The sequence below is a fragment of the Heteronotia binoei genome, chromosome 13 (genome assembly GCF_032191835.1).
Source record: "Heteronotia binoei isolate CCM8104 ecotype False Entrance Well chromosome 13, APGP_CSIRO_Hbin_v1, whole genome shotgun sequence".
NCBI classification, from domain to species: Eukaryota; Metazoa; Chordata; class Lepidosauria; order Squamata; family Gekkonidae; genus Heteronotia; species Heteronotia binoei.
The window spans coordinates 7,748,559-7,765,773 of record NC_083235.1 but is presented as its reverse complement, the minus strand read 5'-3'; the positions used below and the strand labels follow the sequence as shown (position 1 = coordinate 7,765,773).

The 17,215-nt window shown below is 53.3% G+C and overlaps 1 protein-coding gene across 5 annotated transcripts in view; it reads left to right on the top strand.

Moving 5' to 3' along the window:
- IQSEC2 (IQ motif and Sec7 domain ArfGEF 2) overlaps nt 1–17,215 on the top strand; it is a 368,004-nt gene that overhangs the window by 299,501 nt on the left and 51,288 nt on the right. For 4 of the 5 annotated variants that reach the window (XM_060251903.1, XM_060251901.1, XM_060251904.1 and 1 more), the window contains one exon: nt 6,916–7,796. In XM_060251903.1, the coding sequence (XP_060107886.1) occupies nt 6,916–7,796 (881 nt within the window). The remainder of the gene's footprint in view (nt 1–6,915; nt 7,797–17,215) is intronic. The other variant, XM_060251902.1, reaches the window with a different exon arrangement.

Sequence of the window (17,215 nt, the reverse complement as noted above, 5' to 3'; positions counted from 1 at the left end):
AGTTGCAAACAAGTGATCAACACTGATTAAGAAGAACACAGTAACATCGTTACGTATGAAGAAGAAAATCATGATCAAGCAGCATTGATCAAGTAATTTAAAAATTAAATAATATATTAAGAGAGATTTGTACATTTATGCAAATCAAAAAACAGTATAAATAGCAGTAAGAAGTAATTAGAACTGTGGCAGGTAGCACTCCATGACAATATAAAGCTATAGAGGAGGGTGCGGAATTGTTTTCTGTGGCCCCCGAAGGTAGGACCAGAACCAATGGGTTGAAATTAAATCAGAAGAGTTTCCGGCTCAACATTAGGAAGAACTTGTTGACCGTGAGAGCGGTTCCTCAGTGGAACAGGCTTCCTCCTTGGGAGGTGGTGGGTTCTCCTTCCTTGGAGGTTTTTAAACAGAGGCTAGATGGCCCTCTGACAGCAATGAGGGTCCTGTGAATTTAGGGGGAGGTGTTTGTGAGTTTAGAGCAGTTCCTCAGTGGAACAGGCTTCCTCCTTGGGAGGTGGTGGGCTCCCCTTCCTTGGAGGTTTTTCAACAGAGGCTAGATGGCCCTCTGACAGCAATGAGGATCCTGTGAATTTAGACGGGGGGATCTTTGTGAGTGTCCTGCATTGTGCAGGGGGTTGGACTAGATGACCCTGGTGGTCCCTTCCAACTCTAGGATTCTATGAAAAGTTCAGACCATGACACTGCTGACAAAGGTAGGAAGAAGATATGTCAAGTGAAGAAAGTTTAGAGAGAGAGTAATTTGAGATATTCTGAGTTATATGGCTGGAGTTCACGAATTGCAGCGTACTCAGCAAATGGGACGGTCTGTCCTTGTCGAGACTTTCACAGGGATTTCCTTGTATTTCTGCTAAGGTCGCCAGGTCCTTTCGTCACTCCAGCAGGGGGCTTAGGGGGACATTCTGGGATGTCATCACGTCGGGGATGTTGCGCAGCGACACTCTGGTTTGGGGGCAAAGCTCTATGGTATAACCAGCTTCAAATCATAGGAGTTTTGCCCCCAAACCGGTGCGTCACAAGGTAATGTCTGATGTGATGACATCACTTCCGGGTAATGTCCTCGTTTTGGGGTTAGGCATTGCTGTTTGGGGGTGGAGCAGTGGCAAGCAGACGCCCCAAAAACCAGGGGAGGGAGACCCCGTCAGGAGCTGGGGACTGGCACCCCTACTTTCTGCAGTTGTTTTGATCGTCCCTCTTGGTCTCTTCCTTGTTGGACAGTCTCCCTTGAGCTTTCCCCTTCGTTGTGTCTCAAATCTAGGGTTGCCAATCCCCAGGTTGGGGCAGGGGAAAGACTCTTTTCCCCCCTCCAGGTTGTTGGCAGTCTTTACCTATAAAGACTAAATATTATGAAGTACATATTTGACACTTTTAAAATTATTGTTTGAATCTTATTAGGCAGGTAGACAGACAGATAATGATGATGATGAAGATAGATGACGGACAGACAGACAGACAGACAGACAGACAGACAGACAGACAGATAGATAGATAGATAGATAGATAGATAGATAGATAGATAGATAATGATGATGATGAAAATAGATAGATGACAGACAGACAGACAGACAGATAATGATGATGAAGATAGATGACAGACAGAGACCAACAGAGACAGACAGACAGAGACAATGATGATGAAGATAGATGACGGACAGGCAGGCAGGCAGACAGACAGACAGACAGATAGATAGATAATGATGACAAAGACAGACAGATAGATAGATAATGATGATGAAGATAGATAGATAGATAGATAGATAGATAGATAGATAGATAGATAGATAGATAGATAGATAGATGATAGATAGATAGATAGATAGATAGATAGATAGATAGATAGATAGATAGATAGATAGATAGATAGATAATGATGACAAAGACAGACAGACAGACAGATAATGATGAAGATAGATGACAGACAGAGACCAACAGAGACAGACAGACAGAGACAATGATGATGAAGATAGATGACGGACAGACAGATAGATAGATAGATAGATAGATAGATAGATAGATAGATAGATAGATAGATAGATAGATAGATAGATAGATAGATAGATAGATAATGATGACAGACAGATAGATAGATAATGATGATGAAGATAGATAGATAGATAGATAGATAGATAGATAGATAGATAGATAGATAGATAGATAGATAGATAGATAGATAGATAGACAGATAGACAGACAGACAGACAGACAGACAGACAGACAGACAGACAGACAGACAGACAGACAGACAGGTAGGTAGGTTGTCAGGTTGGGCCGAGCCGTGTTGGGCCAGGCCATCTGTGTACCTATTTAAGATTAGGTAGCAGAGATAGTATCTTATGCAGGGTCAGTTGCTCGGTGTGACTGACCACAACTCCACATCTGAATTTATTTATAATGGTCATAGACCAGCAAACAATTCATAAAAGTCCAATTCATAATCAATAAAAGGTTATACGATTATGCAATAATTATTATACAAGACTAAAATATGATACCACCTAAAATATACATAAAATACGAATGCAAACTTAAAGACACAGGAGATGTAAAATTAGTGTTAAAACCAAGGATAAACTAAAAACCCTGTCTAGTAGAGATATAAGCTTTATAAAGGACACATCAAACGCAATCAATTAAAAACAACAACCTTAAAGCATGCTTAAAACATTAGCACTCATTGGTCTTAATGGTGCTGTCTTTGTATCTCTCCCATGGGATCCAGGGAACTGAGCAAAGGAAGCTCTGGCTCTTTCCTTCCTTCCCCAGGGGACCAGGAGGGAGAGGAGCCTCAGCCAACAGAAGAAAGAGAGGCTTGGATCAGCAACTCCACTGTGCGATTGAGGGAGCCTGGAAAAACAAGCTCTGCCTTCCCCCCTTCCTCCTCAAAGGAGGCGCTTCAGCCAATTGAGAAAATAGAAGTTTTGCTCTGTAGCTCCTGTGCGACTGAGCAAGCCTTGCAAAGCAAGCTGCAATGCAGAAGGAAGCAAGAGATAGGGAGTAGGAAGCAGATGGCAGCCAGTTGCTCGGGGGCCTGATAGGAGCCCTTTGGCCTGATTCAGCCCCTGAGCCTCATGTTGGACACCCCTGCTTTAGTATATATATATAAAAAATTGCCACTGTGTGACAGAGTGTTGGACTGGATGGGCCATTGGCCTGATCCAGCGTGGCTTCTCTTATGTTCTTATGTTCTTACTCAGGGCAAGTTTGGTCCTTGTGCAGATGGCAGGGGGGGCAGAGTTTAAGAACCTTCTGCACATATCAGCACCATTTCCCTTGCTGATTCAGCAGTGCTGATCCTGTGAACTTAGGAAGATTGTGAGAGGAAGGGCAGGAAGGGCTGCGTCAGTGCTGAGTTCGATGGCCCTTTCTTACCCACGGAAATGCTGATTGGCACTTGGAGGTCAGGCAGCAACTTCCTCTTTTGCCAAGGATCCTGGAGGGGTTTTTGTCCATCTTCCTGGCACAGAGCAGGGGTCACTGTATGTGTGGGGGCGGGATTTGTGAATCCCCTGCATTATGCAGGGAGTTGGACTAGATGGCCCCAGAAGGCCCCAGAAGGTAGGACCAGAACCAACAGGTTGAAATTAAATCCAAAGAGTTTCCACCTCAACATTAGGAAGAACTTCCTGACAGTTAAACTGGTTCCTCAGTGGAACAGGCTTCCTCCTCGGGAGGTGGTGGGCTCTCCTTCCTTGGAGGTTTTTCAACAGAGGCTAGATGGCCCTCTGACAGCAATGCTGATCCTGTGAACTTAGGGGGAGGTATTTGTGAGTGTCCTGCATTGTGCAGGAGGTTGGACTAGATGGCCGAAGAAGGCCCTGGAAGGTAGGACCAGAACCAATGGGTTGAAATTAAATCCAAAGAGTTTCCAGCTCAACATTAGGAAGAACTTCCTGACTGTTAGAGCGGTTCCTCAGTGGAACAGCCTTCCTCCTTGGGAGGTGGTGGGTTCTCTTTCCTTGGAGGTTTTTCAACAGAGGCTAGATGGCCATCTGTCAGCGATGAAGAGCCTGTGAATTTAGGGGGAGGTGTTTGTGAGTTTAGAGCAGTTCCTCAGTGGAACAGGCTTCCTCCTTGGGAGGTGGTGGGTTCTCTTTCCTTGGAGGTTTTTCAACAGAGGCTAGATGGCCATCTGTCAGCGATGAAGAGCCTGTGAATTTAGGGGGAGGTGTTTGTGAGTGTCCTGCATTGTGCAGGGGGTTGGACTAGATGACCCTGGAGGTCCCTTCCAACTCTTATGATTCTAAGATGATTCCCCTCTCTGTCTCCTTGTGCCCACTGTTCTCAGCTGCATGCAGCCACTCATGGGCTTTCCACTGGCTTTTTCTTTTAAGACACTAGTTGCTATCTTGCTACAGTGTTAAAACGCTGTACCGGCATAGCTACAACTGTATTTTTAAACAAACCTTTGCAAAGAGTCGCCTGTTGGGGGGACGCAAGGGCATAGAATCGTAGGGAGAAAAGGCTACAGAATTCCACCCCACCACACTGTACTTCGTTGCGGCGGCAGATGCTTCTGCATTCACAGCAGCCGCGAGTACACAACGGGGAATCACTCCCCTTAAGTCAACATATGAACATATGAAGCTGCCTTCTACTGAATCAGACCCTCGGTCCATCAAAGTCAGTATTGTCTACTCAGACTGGCAGCGGCTCTCCAGGGTCTCAAGCTGAGGTTTTTCACACCTCTTTGCCTGGAGCCTTTTTGGGAGATGCCCGGGATTGAACCTGGGACCGTCTGCTTACCAAGCAAATGCTCTACCAGTGAGCCGCCATCCCTCCCCTGACCAGCAGTGGCTCTCCAGGGTCTTGAGCTGAGGTTTTTCACACCTACTTGCCTGGACCCTTTTTAGTTGGAGGTGCCAGGGATTGAACCTGGGACCTTCTGCTTCCCAAGCAGATGCTCTGCCACTGAGCCACCGTCCCTCCAAGTCTTTCAGTTACGGGCCTGGGACGTTTGTACTAGACTGGCCTACCAGGGCATCTTGCTTGTACGTCTTCGTTGACATATAAACAGGCCGAAGACAAGGAGAACTAGTTCTCCTCCAGCTGAGAAAAGTTTCCCTGTCTAGTCACCCGGAGAGAAATCCTTGCTCGCCAGCGACAAAAAGGAGAGAAGCGAAACAAATGTGCCAGAATAAACACGGAGTAAGCAGAGACCCACGTAAATCCACTTGCCTCTGTTCTTGTATGTAAACTCTCCCCACCCCCCCCGCGTCCGCTCTCTCTTCATTTCCGCCTGCTCTCAAAGCCAGAAGCCGGAGAGGGCTCAGATACTGCCGCTTGCATTGACCGTGGGTTTTGCGTTCCTTTTTTTCGATTTATCAAGCTTTTGATAGTGCATCGCTCTTTCTTTCTTTCTTTCTTTCCTTTTTTGTTCTTTTGCAATGCTGTCTGCTTATTAATGACAGTATCCTGGCCAGCCTCCAAAGATCTCACAAGAGCGGACAGGACGCCCTGACAACCGCAGGCTTAGAGAAGGGAAGTGGCCCAAGGGCGACCAGTGTGGTTAAGCAGGAGCAGAAATCCACGTCTCCCTCCGTGTCGGTCCAGCCCTTTTAACAGCGGTGCTTCCCTTCTTCATGCTCTGTGCTTTAAGTTGACGTTTCATTCATCCTAAATCGAGTCACACCCTTCTCACTTCAGAAGCCCACGCCACCTTTTCTCCACTTCTTATGTGATTTGGGGTGGTGGATGGCTTGCTGGCCTTTTGACTGTGTGGGGGTGGGGGGACGGCTGAGGAGAGTCCCAAGCGAGCGAGGCCTGCTTGGGCTGGCTGGGTCTCTAGCCAGTCCGAGCAGGCCTCGCTCGCCCGGGGCTCTCCTTTCTCGTTTCTGCAGATTTAGAAGGGTGCGACTTAGTTCAGGAAGAGCTCTGTGGCGCAGAGTGGGAAAGCTGTGGCACTGCAGTCCAAACTCTCTGCTCACGACCTGAGTTCAATCCCGGCGGAAGCTGGGTTCAGGTAGCCAGCTCAAGGTTAACTCAGCCTTCCATTCTTCCAAGGTCAACCAGTGTGGTTAAGCCGAAGCAGGAACCCAGGTCTCCCTCCGTGTAGGACCAGCCCTCTTAACAGCGGTGCTCGCCTTCTTCATGCTCTGTGCTTTCATTTGACGTTTCATTCATCCTAAGTTGAGTCGCACTGTCCTCACCTCCGTGGCTTCTGCTGATTTAAAAGGGTTCAGGACAGATCTCTAAGTCTGGGGTGTCGAACTCATTTGTTACGAGGGCCAGAACTGACATAAATGTGACCTTATTGGGCCAGGCCGTGTTGGGTTGGTCCGAGCCATGTTGGGCCAGGCCACGTGTGTACCCATTTAAGATTAGGTAGCAGAGATGTAAATTTTATAAAGCTTAAAATGTTAGCACTCATTGGTCTTAAGGATGCCTTCTTTGTATTTCTCCCATGGTTTTCCAGGGAACTGGGCAAAGGAAGCTCCGGCTCTTTCTTTCCTTCCCCAGGGGACTGGGAGGGGGGGAGCCTCAGCCAATGGAGAAGATAGAGGCGTTGCTCTGTAGCTCCTGTGCGATTGAGCAAGCCTCGCAAAGCGAGCTGCGATGCAGAAGGAAGCAAGATATATAGAGAAGGAAGCAGACGACAGCCAGTTGCTCGGGGGCCTGACAGGAGCCTTCCAGGGGCCTGATTCGGCCCCCCGAGCTGCATGTACGACACCCCTGCTCTAAATGCCCCAGAAGGTTACCCGCAGCATGCTTTGATTGGTTCATTTCTTTTCTGTTTGCAAATGCCCGAACTAGACGTGCCCATTTGCTTCATCCACGCAGGACTCCGAGCTTGGGTTCCCCGGCTGCGCTTTGGCCCCGCCGCCCCCTCCTTTCCCGCAGGCGGCTCGCGGCTCCGCTCCGGCTCCGCCCTGGCTAACTTCCTTCTGTGCCTCCCAACAGGTAAAATCTTTGGCAGAGTCCATTGACGAAGCTCTGAATTGCCACCCGCTGGGGCAAGAGGGAGGGCCGGGCGGCCCCTCTCTGGAGAAGAGCGAGTCCAAGGAGCAGCAGGGAGACAGCGCGGCCACTTCTTTCAGTGACGTGACGCTGTACCTGGACGAGGGGGGTCCCACGTCGCCCCTCTCGCTCGAGCGCCCGCCCAGTACCGAGCCCCCCGAGTCCGGCGGAGGAGGGCCCGTCCCGCCACCCCCTCGGCCGGAGTACTGGGGTGGGCCCCAGCGGGAGGATAGCCGGGAGAACGGGGGCGGCAGCCGGCGCAGCACGCCTTGTATGGAATGCCGGGACTTCCGCCTGCGGGCCGCCCACCTCCCTTTGCTCACCATCGAGCCGCCCAGCGACAGCTCGGTCGACCTCAGCGACCGCTCGGACCGGGGTTCTCTAAACCGGGGCCTCATGTACGAGCAAGACGGCTGCAGCCCCCACGGCACCCTCAAGCACCCCGGTGGGCCCGCCCGTTCCCCGCACCCGCACCGGCATTATCACCCCGAGCCCAACCAGCCCCCCCCACCTCTGCCTCTGCCGCCCCCCCAGGCCCCCGGCCGCCTGCCCCCGCCCCCGCCGCCGGACAACTCGGACGGCGACAACGACAGCCTCAACAGCACCACCAACTCCAACGAGACCATCAACTGCAGCTCGGGCTCCTCCTCGCGCGACAGCCTCCGGGACCCTCCCCCGCCAGCCACCGCCACCGCCTCGGCCCCCGGCGGGCCCTGCAAACAGACCTACCAGCGGGAGACGCGGCACAGCTGGGACTCGCCGGCCTTCAACAACGACATCGTGCAGCGGCGCCAGTACCGGATCGGCCTGAACCTCTTCAACAAGTACGAGATGCGGGACGGAGGTGGGGCGGGGGTGGTGGTCGAGGAGCGGTGGCGGCTGCAAGCATAGACGGCTTCAAGAGGGGATTGGATAAGCATCTGGAGCAGAGGTCCATCAGTGGCCGTTAGCCACAGCTTATCGTTGGAACTCTCTGTCTGGGGCAGGGATGCTCTGGATTCTTGTTTCTTGGGAGGGGCAACAGTGGGAGGCCTTCTGGTGTCCTGGCCCCACTGATGGACCTCCTGATGGCTCCTGGGTTTTTTGGCCACTGTGGGACACAAAATGTTGGACTGGATGGGCCATTGGCCTGATCCAACCTGGCTTCTCTTCTGTTCTCATGTCTGGGGCAGTGATGCTCTGGATTCTTGGTTCTTGGGAAGAGCAACAGTGGGAGGGCTTCTAGTGTTCTGGCCCCACTGATGAACCTCCTGAGGGCACCTGGGGTTACGGCCGCTGTGTGACACAGAGTGTTGGACTGGATGGGCCATTGGCCTGATCCAGCATGGCTTCTCTTCTGTTCTTATGTCTGGGGCAGTGATGCTCTGCATTCTTGGTGCCTGGGAGGGGCAACAGTGAGAGGGGTTCTAGTGCCTTGGCCCCACTGGTGGACCTCCTGAGGGCACCTGGGGTTATGGCTGCTGTGTGACACAAAGTGTTGGACTGGAGGGGCCATTGGCCTGATCCAACAGGGCTTCTCTTATGTTCTTATGTGACACAGAGTGTTGGACTGGATGGGCCATTGGCCTGATCCAGCATGGCTTCTCTTATGTTCTTATGTGACACAGAGTGTTGGACTGGATGGGCCATTGGCCTGATCCAGCATGGCTTCTCTTATGTTCTTATGTGACACAGAGTGTTGGACTGGAGGGGCCATTGGCCTGACCCAGCATAGCTTCCTTTATGTTCTCTTATGTCTTGGGAACAGAGGTGGGTGGAGCAGAATGCAAGATTGGGAAGGGAAGCTCTCAAGAGGACGTGAACTTGCTGGAGAGCAGTGTGGTGCCTCCTGAAGAGACGTTTCTTGTTTCAGAGAGTGGCTGGGTTGGTCTGCAGGAGAATAGCTGGATTCCGGTCCAGTAGAAACCTTAAAGCAGAGCTGGCCAAACTTGCTTAACCAGAGCCAGTTTGGTGTAGTGGTTAAGTGTGTGGACTCTTATCTGGGAGAACCGGGTTTGATTCCCCACTCCTCCACTTGCACCTGCTGGAATGGCCTTGGGTTAGCCATAGCCCCGGCAGAGGTTGTCCTTAAAAGGGCAGCTGCTGTAAGAGCTCTCTTAGCCCCACCCACCTCGCAGGATGTCTGTTGTGGGGGAGGAAGGGAAAGGAGATTATGAGCCGCTCTGAGACTCTTTGGAGTGGAGGGCGGGATATAAATCCAATATCTTCTATCTTCTTAACGTAAGAGCACAGAGAGAATAAATGTCAGATGTTTGAGAGTATCAGATGTTGGAGGGAGGGAAGGAAGGAAAATAAATGGGGAGGGGAAAGGGAGAGAGGTAGAAAGGAAACAACTTTAAATGCATTCTCCATGCTGCTGGTTGGCTTGGCTTGGCAAAGTGATTTAAAGAGAAAACTGCCTTCTCCAAGCCAACCAGTTGGGTGGGGGCTTTGAGAGCCGTACAATATGCGTGAAAGAGCCACATTGTGTGGCTCCTGAGCTGCTGTTCGGCCACCCCTGCCTTAAAGGTTCGCGAGTTTGCAGAAGAGGCTCTTTCGAGAGTCAGAGCTCCCTTCCTCAGCTATCCTGAGTGTTGACTCACAAAGGTTTCTACCCCAGAAATCTCGTGGGGCTTTACGAGGCTACTAGACGAATCTTGTCCTTCTCACGCAGATCAACGCAGTTCGTTTTCCCAGGGCTATTCTCATTGGCTGCTGCCCTCTGAGAGGAGGGAACCAAGCCAATCCCTGATCGCTCTGCAGGGGCCACTTGGCTCAGAACGTTCAGCTGGAACAGCGGCCACTTTGCGCCCTGGTTGCGTCTTCACACACTGAGAGCCAGTTTGGTGTGATGGTGAAGTGCGTGGACTCTAATCTGGGAGAGCCAGTTGGATTCCCCCACTCCTCTACTTGCAGCTGCTGGAACGGCCTTGGGCCAGCCATAGCTCTCGTAGGAGTTGTCCTTGAAAGGGCAGCTTCTGTCAGAGCTCTCTCAGCACCACCCACCTCACAGGGTGTCTGTTGTGGGGGAGGAAGGGAAAGGAGATTGTAGGCCGCTCTGAGACTCTGTCCTTGAAAGGGCAGCTGCTGTGATAGCCCTCTGAACCCCACCCACCTCACAGGGTGTCTGTTGTGGGGGACAAAGGGAAAGGAGATTGTGAGCCGCTCTGAGACTCTGTCCTTGAAAGGGCAGCTGCTCGGAGAGCCCTCTCAGCCCCACCCACCTTACAGGGCATCTGTTGTGGGGGAGGAAGGGAAAGGAGACTGTAGGCTGTTGAGACTCTGTCCTTGAAAGGGCAGCTGCTGTGAGAGCCCTCTCCAGCCCCACCCACCTCACAGTGTGTCTGTTGTTGGGGAGGAAGGGAAAGGAGATTGTAGGCCGCTCTGAGACTCTGTCCTTGAAAGGGCAGCTGCTGTAAGAGTCCTCTCAGCCCTGCCCACCTCACAGGGTGTCTGTTGTTGGGGAGGAAGGGAAAGGAGATTGTAGGCCGCTCTGAGACTCTTTCCTTGAAAGGGCAGCTGCTGTGAGAGCCCTCTCAGCCCTGCCCACCTCACAGGGTGTCTGTTGTGCGGGGGTGGGAAAGGTAAAGGATATTGTGAGCGCTGTGAGACTGTGAGATTCAGAGTATAGTGTGGGATAGAAATCCAATATCTTCTTCTTCTGTTGGCAAAGCAAACAAAGGCAGTGGGTGAGCGGGCACCATGGGCAGCCGCTCTGGCCAGGTTACAACTGAGTGGCCCTGTAGGTTTGGCCATTCACTTGGGCAGGGCGGATGTACTCGCTTGTCCAGCTGTCCAGGGGAGCCTCACGAGCAGAGGAAACATTTTGCTGTGGCCAGGGGTGGAATTCTAGCAGGAGCTCCTTTGCCTATTAGGCCACGCACCCCTGATGTAGCCAATCCTCCCAAGAGCTTACAAGGGTATTTTTGTAAGCTCTTGGAGGACTGGCTGCGTCAGGGGCGTGTGGCCTAATAGGCAAAGGAGCTCCTGCTAGAATTCCACCCCTGGCTGCAGTGCAGAATTCTACACCCGGAAAACTTTGTGGCTGATTTTCGAAGATATCGATAGCTTTATAGTCCCTGGGCTTTCTGCTCTCCATCGTCGCTACCCTCCCTTTTTGAGAACAGCTCACGATGACAGCCCCGTGGTGCAGAGTGCGAAAGCTGCAGCACTGCAGTCCTAAGCTCTGCTCACGACCTGAGTTCGATCCCCGGCGGAAGCTGGGTTTTCAGGCAGCCGGCTCGAGGTTGACTCAGCCTTCCATCCTTCCGAGGTCGGTAAAATGAGTCCCCAGCTTGCTGGGGGGGGGGAAGCGTAGATGAATGGGGAAGGCCGTGGCAAACCACCCCTTTAAAAAGTCTGCAGTGAAAACATTGTGAAAGCAACGTCACCCCAGTGTCGGAAACGACTGGGGCTCGCACAGGGGGCCCTTCCTTTTTCCTTTCATGATGACAACTGGAACTCTAAAAGCACCCGAGAAATAACCACGATGCAAATGCGGCCTGAGTCCCAGAAAAGGAGTCGCTCCTTTATGACTGTGCCGTTTGGGGTTTCCTGCTTGCGGAATTTGGGTATTTTAGGGGCACGCCACATCACGTGAGGATGGTAATTGTCTCGCAGTTGCTCAGCAACCGCAATACACAGTTGTCAAGATGGCACAGTTCCTCCAATCCAGGGTGGTTCTGTCCCCCCCCCCCCCACAGTGTGTTGTTCTAACTCCTCCCAAGCTAAGCCGAGAAGCTGAATAAGGGATTATTAACAGGAATGGTTGAGGGGAGGGGAAGAGAGGCTGTTGAACTGCAGACGCCTGAGGCAAGGAGATTAAAAAGGTCAACGTAGTCCCCTGTGCCAACACCAGTCATTTCCGACTCTGGGGTGACATTGCTTTCACGACGTTTTCCCGGCAGACTTTTGACGGGGTGGTTTGCCATTGCCTTCCCCAGTCATCTATGCTTTCCCCCCAGCAAGCTGGGTGCTCATTTGACCGACCTCGGAAGGGTGGAAGGCTGAGTCAACCTGGAGCCGGCTACCTGAAACCAGCTTCCGCTGGGATCCTCAGGTCGTGAGAAGAAAGCTCAGACTGCAGTACTGCAGCTTTACCACTCTGCGCCACGGGGGCTCTTAAGGAGCAGTGTTGTGGGGGGGAGGGGGTGAAGCACAGTGGGGGGGGGGGTAGAAATTGCTCAAGGGGAGGTAATTGAAGGGTTGGGTTTCAGCTGCAAACTAACCCAAGACCTGACACTTGTTTTGTTCCACTTCCCCTATTTCCGTCCGGAGTTTTGTTCCACTTCCCCTATTTCCATCCGGAGTTTCCCTGGAACGCCACCCTCCAACGCCTTAAACAGGCACACGGAAACTTAGGATCGCTTTCCGCCAAGCTAAATTTCTCCGGCAGAAGCTCTCCCTGCTAAAACGTTTTCGTTATCGGCAGGGGTGGAATTCTTGCAGGAGCTCCTTTGCCTATTAGGCCACACCCCTGCCCGGATGTAGCCAGTCCTCCGAGACTTTACAAAAAAGAGCCTTGAAAGCTCTTGGAGGATTGGCTGCATCGTAGGGGCGTGGCCTAATAGGCAAAGGAGCTCCTGCTAGAATTCCACCCCCGGCTATCGGGCTGTTCCAAAAGGCTTGACGCCAGCGTCAAGGAAGCAGCCTGGGTTTCGCCAGCACCCCTTCGGTCGCGGCTCCCCCTTTCCCCGTCTCTCTTCTGGTTTGTCCCAGGCTTAAATGGGGCCTGCCATGACCCCAGAACGATGCTCCCTCTGAGCTGTGGAGTCTTGTGAGCCAAAATTCTACTTTTGAGCATTGACTGCTGCATAAATCAGTTTGTTCTGGGGTCCTCCTTCCAGCGCTAAGACTAAAAAGGCGTGAGCCGGAGGCTAAAAAGCTGTGAGCTGGCTCACGCTAACTCAGATTAGAGGGAACGCTGCCCCAGAATTGCCAGTGCTTTTCACACTGAAGAGATCGGTTCTCTGGAGAAAATGGCTGCTTTGGAGGGCGGACTCTACATCTATATACCCAGGGCTTTTTCTGTAGCAGGAGCTCCTTTGCATATTAGGCCACACCCCCTGATGTCGCCAATCCTCCTGGAGCTGACAGTAGGCCCTGCACTAAGAGCCCTGTAAACTCCAGGAAGATTGGCTACAGCAGGGGTGTGTGGCTTAATCTGCAGGGGCGGAATTCTAGGAGAGCTCCTTTGCATCTTAGGCCACGCCCCCCTGATGTAGCCAATCCTCCTGGAGCTGACAGTAGGCCCTGCACTAAGAGCCCTGTAAACCAGGCGTGCCACATCCCCAGCAGCCCTCGTTAACCCCTGGAGAAGCCCGCCCCACCCTTTCTCCACTTCTGATGTGATTTTGGGCAGCCATCGGCTTGCTGGCCTTTTGACTGGTGGGGACGGCCCAGGAGAGCCCCAGGTGAGCGAGGCCTGCTTGGGCTGGCCGGATCTCTAGCCAGCCCAAGCAGGCCTCGCTCGCCCGGGGCTCTCCTTTCTTGCATCAGTTTACTTTTGGCTTGGGGGGGGGATATGCTAACGAGCTGTGCTAATGAGCTCTGCTGCCTGTTTTTTTTTTTTTTTTTACAAAACGACACCTGCCCGGATTGTACCCTTGTGAGGTCCCTCCCACGCCCCAGCCTGCCCAGGCTCCGCCCCTAAATCTCCCGGAATGTCAGACCCCGGAGTTGGCAACTGGACAAAGGCTAGTGCCGGCCAGGCTGCGGTGCCTAGGGTTGCCAAGTCCAATTCAAGAAATATCTGGGGACTTTGGGGGTGGAGCCAGGAGACTTTGGGGGTGGAGCCAGGAGACATTGGGGGCGGAGCTAGGAGCAAGGGTGTGACAAGCATAATTGAACTCGAAAGGGAGTTCTGGCCATCACATTTAAAGGGACTGCACACCTTTTAGAATGCCTTCCTTCCATAGAAAATAATGAAGGATAGGGGCACCTTCTGTTGGGGCTCATAGAATTGGACCCCCTTGTCCAATCCTTTTGAAACTTGGGAGGTATTTTGGGGAGAGGCACTAGATGCTATATGGAAAATTTGGCACCTCTACCTCAAAAAACAGCCTTCCCAGAGCCCCTGACACCCGCGGATCAATTCCCCATCATTCCCTATGGGAATCGTTCATGGAGGTGCATAATGGCTGTGGGGGTGGAGCTTCCCCCGCCGGCCAGCTGGCTGGGGGAGGGGGGAAGCCTGTAAAACCAGGGGATCCCCCGCTGGGACCTGGGGATTGGGAAGCCCATGCCTACCAGTCTCCAAGGCCAAGACGGGGAGTGAGAGGGGGAGGGTCCGGGCTCCTGGGTTCTGTCCCTCGGGGCGGTTTAATTACCGCTGAGCAAGCCAGCATCTGTTTTGCTGGCAGAAGGCAGGCTCACGTGGGCTGGGAGCCGGCCCTCGCTTCAGTCAACCAGCTGGAGGCATGAATTGCTTCAAGGCCTCCGGGCACCGCGCCAGGTCGGGCACGCTCCGCCCGGCGAGGATCCTTGCTCGCTTGCGCCTCGGCCAGGTTGGGTCTGGGACTGGGCGAGGGGAGTCCAGGGGGAGCAGCCTCCAAGTGCACGTGATGGCCTTGTGGGTGCACCCCAGGATCCCCCCCCCCCGCTCGATATTTATTGCATCGGCCCCCCCACTGAAACGAGCAGGAAACTTGCACCCAAGCGCATCTGTGCTCTGGTCTTATTCGTTTCGACAGGAGCTGTGCAGGGGAACTTCCTTAGGGATTGCAACCGTAATCTGCATTTGCCTGTCTCCCCTAATGGCGCATTTAGGGCTGCTGGCCTCCAGGTGGGACCTGGGGATCCCCCGGAATTCCAGCTCCTCTCCAGACTGCAGAGGCCAGTTCCCCTGGAGGAAAGGGCTGCTTTGGAGGGGGGACTCTGTGGCCTTGTGCCCCACGGAGGTTCAGGGATGCCAGCCTCCTGGTGGGACCTGGGGATCCCCTGGAATTCCAGCTCCTCTCCAGACTGCAGAGACCAGTTCCCCTGGAGGAAAGGGCTGCTTTGGAGGGGGGACTCTGTGGCCTTGTGCCCCACGGAGGTTCAGGGATGCCAGCCTCCAGGTGGGACCTGGGGATCCCCCGGAATTCCCGCTCCTCTCCAGACTGCAGAGCTCAGTTCCCCTGGAGGAAAGGGCTGCTTTGGAGGGGGGACTCTGTGGCCTTGTGCCCCACGGAGGTTCAGGGATGCCAGCCTCCAGGTGGGACCTGGGGATCCCCTGGAATTCCAGCTCCTCTCCAGACTGCAGAGACCAGTTCCCCTGGAGGAAAGGGCTGCTTTGGAGGGGGGACTCTGTGGCCTTGTGTCCCACTGAGGTTCAGGGATGCCAGCCTCCAGGTGGGAGCTGGGGATCCCCAGGAATTCCAGCTCCTCTCCAGACTGCAGAGACCAGTTCCCCTGGAGGAAAGGGCTGCTTTGGAGGGGGGACTCTGTGGCCTTGTGCCCCACTGAGGTTCAGGGATGCCAGCCTCCAGGGGGGAGCTGGGGATCCCCAGGAATTCCAGCTCCTCTCCAGACTGCAGAGACCAGTTCCCCTGGAGGAAAGGGCTGCTTTGGAGGGGGGACTCTGTGGCCTTGTGCCCCACCGAGGTTCAGGGATGCCAGCCTCCAGGTGGGACCTGGGGATCCCCAGGAATTCCAGCTCCTCTCCAGAGTGCAGAGATCAGTTCCCCTGGAGGAAAGGGCTGCGTTGGAGGGCGGGACTCTGTGGCCTTGGACCCCACCGAGGTTCAGGGATGCCAGCCTCCAGGGAGGACGTGGGGATCCCCAGGAATTCCAGCTCCTCTCCAGACTACAGAGATTAGTTCCCCTGGAGGAAAGGGCTGCTTTGGAGGGGGGACTCTGTGGCCTCGGATCCCACTGTGGTAGAAGGAGATAGAATGTATTGGATTTATACCCTGCCCTCCACTCCAAAGAGTCTCAGAGTGGCTTACAGTCTCCTTTACCTTCCTCTCCCACAACAGGCACCCTGTGAGGTAGATGAAGATATTGGATTTATATCCCGCCCTCCACTCTGAAGAGTCTCAGAGTGGCTCACAATCTCCTTTCCCTTCCTCCCCCACAACAGACACCCTGTGAGGTAGATGAAGATATTGGATTTATATCCCGCCCTCCACTCCAAAGAGTCTCAGAGCGGCTCACAATCTCCTTTCCCTTCCTCCCCCACAACAGACACCCTGTGAGGTAGATGAAGATATTGGATTTATATCCCGCCCTCCACTCCAAAGAGTCTCAGAGTGGCTCACAATCTCCTTTCCCTTCCTCCCCCACAACAGACACCCTGTGAGGTGGGTGGGGATGAGAGGGCTCTCCCAGAAGCTGCCCTTTCAAGGACGGAGTCTCAGGGGGGCTCACAATCTCCTTTACCTTCCTCCCCCACAATAGACACCCTGTGAGGTGGGTGGGGCTGAGAGAGTTCTCACAGCAACTGCCCTTTCAAGGACAACTCTGCAAAAGCTATGGCTGACCCAAGGGCATTCCAACAGCTGCAAGTGGAGGAGTGGGGAATCCGTGCACAAACTTGTAATGAGGGATGCCAGCCTCCAGGAATTCTGGGGATCCCCCGGAATTCCAGCCCATCTCCTGACTATAGAGATCAGTTCCCCAGGAGAAAATGGCTGCTTTGGAGGAGGGAACATTGTGGCATCACATCCCCACCAAATCATCCCCTCCCCAAACTCCCTCCCTTCCCTAAATCCTGCCCTCCCAGCGTCCCCGCTAATCCGGGAATTTCTCATGGCTGCCAACCTCCAGATAGAGCCTGGAGATCTCCCAGAATTACAGCTGCCCTCCAGACGTCAGAGACCTGTTCCCCTGTAGAAAATGGCTGCCTTGTGGAAGGTCGACTCGGTGGAATTATACCCCACTGCGGTCCCCGTCCTCCCCAAACCCTGCTGCCATGCCCAGATTCTTCCTCCAGATCTCCAGGAGTTTCCCAACCTGGAGTTGGCAGCCACACAGCACGGTCCCAAATCCACTACAAGGCAGAAATTCCAGACTGAGTCTTACAGCGAAGGCCTCTCTGCCTCAGCTCCAGATGGCCCTGTGTTCTTTTATCCGCGTTCCCTGTAGTTCTGGAACTCTTCAAGTTCTAGATTACCATCTGGAGGCATGCGCGATGTGAATTTCTTGAGCAAACGGCGTACCGGGCCTGAAATCTCCAAATCAAATGTGTTCTTTTCATTTTATAGACATATTTGAAGGAATAAAGGCAAGGTTTGGGGTTCCTTATTGCTATTTTGTTTGGAGGTGGTGGTGGTGGGGAGATATC